Raw genomic sequence first — 5,401 nt, forward strand, 5'->3', positions numbered from 1 at the left:
TTGTATCTCTTACCTCGTAGTTGATGCATGTGAAGAAGCGTTTCCCAGGCAGAGTGTCGTACTCCTCCTTCACGCGAACCTCGTCTCGGATTCTCCCACCACAGGGACACCTTCTGGAAATCCCATATTCTGAATCGGCCACGTTTCCCATCCTGTTGTAGTACTCCTCTTGCCTCTTTGTATTTCTTCTATCTTCCACGGGATCTATCTAAACAACAAAGATAAAACAGATTACGACATAATCACGAAAAATTATGATGAAACGACCCATAAATCGAACCCACATGCAGATTTAAAACCATAACTCGAAACCCCCAAATCGATTTCAGATCCCAGATAAACAAACCCTAAAAATCGATAAATCGAACCCCGCATGAGGTTTTACAACCATAAATCGAAACCCCCTTTTCCGATTTTGAACCCAAACTCGAAACCACAAAATCTATTTCGAGTCCCCCACATCGGTTTCGACACCAAAAACGCTTGATTTAACCGTGAATCCACTCGATACCCACCTGGGCTCGTAGAGAAGACACTCCGTCGTCGATTAGATAGAGAAAAGTGAAGAACGGTCAGCGTCGCACCAAAATCGCCTTTCGGAGAGAAACCCTAGCTTTTTTTCAGAAATGAGAGAAAATGCTTTCTCTCCGCTTTCCTCCTCGTCAACTCGCGAACGCGTCTCCAATGGGTGGGTGACACCTGGCATGAACCGGGCTCATACGGGGTCAGTACTAAGAGGCGGGTCGCGGAAATAAACCCAATTTTTGATTTATTTTTGGCTTCCGGGCCTATGAACCCGAGCCCATGAATCCCATTAGAACTTTCAATGCTGATGGCCTAAGTCAAGTAGCCCACCGCTTAAAAAGAAAATATAAACATTATACTAGTTTCCGTGACTTTTTCTGTAGACAACATGTGGTAGCTGGACTAAAGACAAAATTTTTAAAATGCTACATACAAGGTAAAATACATTGGCTGTAAGCCTGTAACTATAGACAACTGCAACTTGAAGAAAATAGCGAATAAATTGGCTGCAACCAAAGACAAAGCCGCAAGACTTTTCAAAAATATATGTCAAGGAGTCAACTGCCTAGGAAGATAAAACTTGGCTGCAACCAAAGACAAAGCCACAAGACTTTTCAAAAATCTATGTTAAGGCGTCAACTGCCTAGGAAGAAAAAACAATAACATTTCACTAGCCTTCATGATCTTTTTTATAAACGTGATGTGGTGACTGGACTTTGTATCCCATTCCTATATGATGGGTTTAGAACCGAAAAACATTGTAAAACACATGTTTAAGATACTCATTATTGTAAACACACGTTTAATATACATTGGTCAGGTTTCTATTATAGAAAAAGGTTTGACATCGCAAGTTAGAAGAGATCCTTAATAATATATAAGATAGATGGACCAATTCACTTATCACCAATTAGTTTTAAGTTGAAAAATCTCCGATCCAAACAATCCAACCCGATCCATTATCGTTCTAGCCCAAAGTCGGCCCATCGATCTTGCTCAAACATTTCGAGATTGACTCTCAAAGAGCCATCATCTCGAATGAGCGTATTAGGAACAAAAGTCCAACATTGGAAGTTGTAAGAGATCCTTAATAATATATAAGATAGATGGGCTAATCCACTAATCACCAATTGGTTTTAGGTTGGAAGCACACCTAGCTTAACAACTTCTACGATGATTTTCTCAGTGTACTGGTTAAAGAAAAAAATGTTTGTCGAAACATATGACGAGGGCACAATACGAACTGGCTTCTTCCATGGATGATATCGTGTCTTCTCATTCCTTAGCGAGGTGAGAAAACATAAGAAAATTTTGTGACGGCGAGCTCTGTATTGGAGCTTTTGATGAAATGTGGAGCTTTTGATGGAATGTGGAACTTGAGAAATGTGAATTTGTTTTCTCGCTTGTTTATGGAAGTCGCCAAGATTGAGTTTCAAAGCGAAAAGACAAACATAGAGGAGACATACTTGATGTTTAAGTTAACCATTTTTGATTCAATATTTGGATAAATTTAACGGAAATAAAAGATTTCACACTTTTCTGCAAAACCTCAACGGAAACTTCGTTTGTGACGGAAGAAAAGAACGATCTAGACGGGACTTAAACAAGAGCATGATGGAAGAAGAAATTGGCTGACATGCTCTAAGGGAGAGAAGTTGGTGAGGTGGATCGGGCAAGGTGAGTTGAGCGAGGTGGTTATAGAGGAGAGAACAAGGTATGTGGACCGAGAGGATATATTAGGAAATGTGGCCTAGAGAGAGAGAGAGAGCAGGCGATGTTGCCTAGAGAGGGAGTGGGCGATGTGGCTTAGTGAGAGAATGAGAGATGTTGCCTAAGAGCATGATTAATGAGAGAGTGGACGATGTGGTGAGAGGATGAGAGAGAACATTTTTTAATATAAACGACAAATTTTGACGAAATCCTCCGTAAAAAAAAGTGTGTTTTTGTAGTTTTATATTATATTTCTAAAAATTTTGTGTTTGTTTTTACAATTGAGAGCATGTAGTAATCCTCATCTCGATCCACATACCTTGTTCTCTCCTCTAGTGAGAGAGAGATGTTGCCTAAGAGCATGCTTAATGGGTCCGAGGGTTCTTAGGGTAAGGTTCTTAGCGGAATATAAGAAACTGTCTCTTAATTTTTAACTAAAAAAACTAAAAACCGGCTCTTAAATAAGATATTTAAGAGCCGGTTTTTAGTTTTTTTAGTTAAAAATTAAGAGACAGTTTCTTATATTCCGCTAAGAACCTCATCCTAAAAACTTTACCCTAAGAACCTCCATTAATCATGCTCTAAAGAGAGAGAACATTTATTAATATAAACGACAAATTTCGACGAAATTCTTTGTAAGAAAAAGTGTGTTTTGTAGTTTTATATTATATTTCTAAATATTTCTCGAAATTTTGTGTTTGTTTTTACAATCGATTCTTTGATTATAAATATATCATGGGTTAAGCAGAAAAACTACGTTGACTTGTCAGTTACAAGACTTGGTTTCCACAATGTCTTCTTCGGGGAACCATCCTCGTTCTTCACTTCTTCTTGACAAAAAGTAAAAGCAAAAAAATTTACTTCCTCAGGTAAAAAAAGTAAAATTACCGAACTATGTAACATTATCCCTATATATACCTCGCAAATTATTCCTTATCAACCACAGACAATAACCAAAACATGGCTTTCACAAAAGTTTCCTTAGTAATTTTCCTTTCCCTCTTTGGTTTATACTCTGTAACCGCCAAGACTCAAAAATGCGGTTGCGCTCCAAACCTCTGTTGCAGTCAGTTCGGTTCTTGCGGTACCAACGATGCTTACTGCGGTGCTGGATGCCGGTCAGGTCCTTGTAGAAGCAATATTAGAACCCCAAACGGCGGTGGATCGGTCAGTAGCATTGTGACACAGCAGTTCTTTAACAACATTATACAAAAAGCCGGTAGCGGCTGCGCCGGAAAAACATTCTACACTCACGACTCTTTCATTAACGCCGCTAATACTTTTCCCAACTTTGGTAATTCCGTTACTAGACGTGAAATTGCTACCATGTTTGCTCATTACTCTCAGGGGACTGGACGTAAGACTTCTCTCTTTCTTCTCTGTTTTTGTCAAAATATTATAAATACAAAGGGAAAATAATATTTTTGCAAGTACATCTACAGTAGTCACGACCGATATTCTAGCTGTCAGTTAGCTACAAATAAATGATAGGTTATTATCGATAACTAAAGAATTGAATATTTCTAAACGTATGCATTATTCGAAATTTATAAATGAATTCTACAATTAACAGGTGAGGTATTTGAAACAGTCTTCGTTTACGACATGCCTGAAAAATCTGAACATTTATCTCAGTTAATTAGGCTAATTATAATTCACTTTGTTTCATGTGCATGTCGTATAGACTTCTGCTACATACAAGCAATAAATGGAACGTTACGACGTGATGCATGCCAGGAACCTCAGCGACAAATATCATGCCATCCTCCTGGCATAGGCTACTTCGTTCGTGGTGAACGTCTCAATATCGACCTTCTCCGTCAGCCTGAGCTTGTTCGTAGCAACCCAACTCTAGGTTTCAAAACAAGTTTGTTATTTTGGATGAATAGCGTAAGGCCAGTACTCAACCAAGGATTTGGAGCAACCATAAGGGCTATCAATGGAACTGAATGCAACGGTGGGAATTTGGTTGCAGTCAATGAAAGGATTAGGTACTACAGAGATTATTGTGGACAGCTTGGTGTGGACCCTGGTTCTAACCTTAGTTGCTAAAACACGCGTGTTACTTTATAATGCAAATGCCATATGGAACGATATGATATGATATGAATAAAAGTATGTACTTTATGTACTTTATGTTGGATTGTTGGGTCTCAGTGTTCTCTGATTGAAATATGGAACAATATGATAAGAATAAAAGCGACTTTTTATTTAATAAAGTAAGAAACCTATTTCATCGCCTACCGGGCAATAATAAAATTTGATTAATTTTACACTGTTTTATTTATTTGTTACAAAAATCAATTATATTCTCCGTAACATGTTATTTTGATAGTGAAAAACGAAATTATTAAATAGAGTTTTATTAGGGACAAAAGTCTTGCATCGGAATTTGGAAGAGATCATGATCAATATATAAGATACTTGGTGTCTTGTCCGCACATGCGGATATAATCTTCTTATAAATATTTATTATTTTATATTTTGTTAATTAAAAAACAATATGTTAAATTATTATTTATATTCGTATAACAAGTTTATACCAAATATAAATAATTTATATATGACAGAAAATTTCATCAAAATATATATACTAATTATTGTGTTGAATTTTTCAAAACACTCATATATTAGAAATGTTTTAGACTATATTTTTATACAAGTGTTTTTTCTTCATTAATATTTAATTACATATTGTTTTATATCTTAATTTTTATAATAAAAATAGTATTTAAAGATAACAACCCAATATATAAGTATTATCTTATTTTTTAGAAATATAAAATATTATTTCAAGATAACAACAAAATATATGAGAATTATCTTTATAGAAATTTAATATTATTAATATAAAATTCGTTTTTAATTAAATTATTATATAAAAATTTATTAAGGGTAAAAACGACTTTAACCAGTCTAACTTTTAACGCAAGAACTCGATTCTGAAAATTTACTTCGCAAATAATAGTAATATGGACTAATTCTCTTATCACCAATTGATTTTATGTTGGAAGTTAATCTAACTTAACAGAGTTTGCACAGTTTTATACATTTTATGTAAATCTATTAATTAAACGAGTAATCTATCTATTATTCTGTTTTATATTATATATTCTATATTTTGTACTCTTATTTTCCGCTGATTTTTTGCATTCGAACTCTTACG

The 5,401-nt window shown here is 35.4% G+C and overlaps 1 protein-coding gene across 1 annotated transcript; it reads left to right on the plus strand.

Moving 5' to 3' along the window:
- The first annotated feature begins 2,997 nt into the window (after positions 1-2,997).
- Positions 2,998-4,378, plus strand: LOC106389800 (basic endochitinase CHB4-like). Its single transcript, XM_013830145.3, has 2 exons — positions 2,998-3,592; positions 3,920-4,378. Exons 1-2 carry the CDS (start codon positions 3,196-3,198, stop codon positions 4,285-4,287), a joined length of 765 nt encoding a protein of 254 aa, XP_013685599.1. The 5' UTR covers positions 2,998-3,195; the 3' UTR covers positions 4,288-4,378.
- The last annotated feature ends 1,023 nt before the right edge of the window (positions 4,379-5,401 follow it).

The sequence above is a fragment of the Brassica napus genome, chromosome C9, assembly GCF_020379485.1.
Source record: "Brassica napus cultivar Da-Ae chromosome C9, Da-Ae, whole genome shotgun sequence".
NCBI lineage: Eukaryota > Viridiplantae > Streptophyta > Magnoliopsida > Brassicales > Brassicaceae > Brassica > Brassica napus.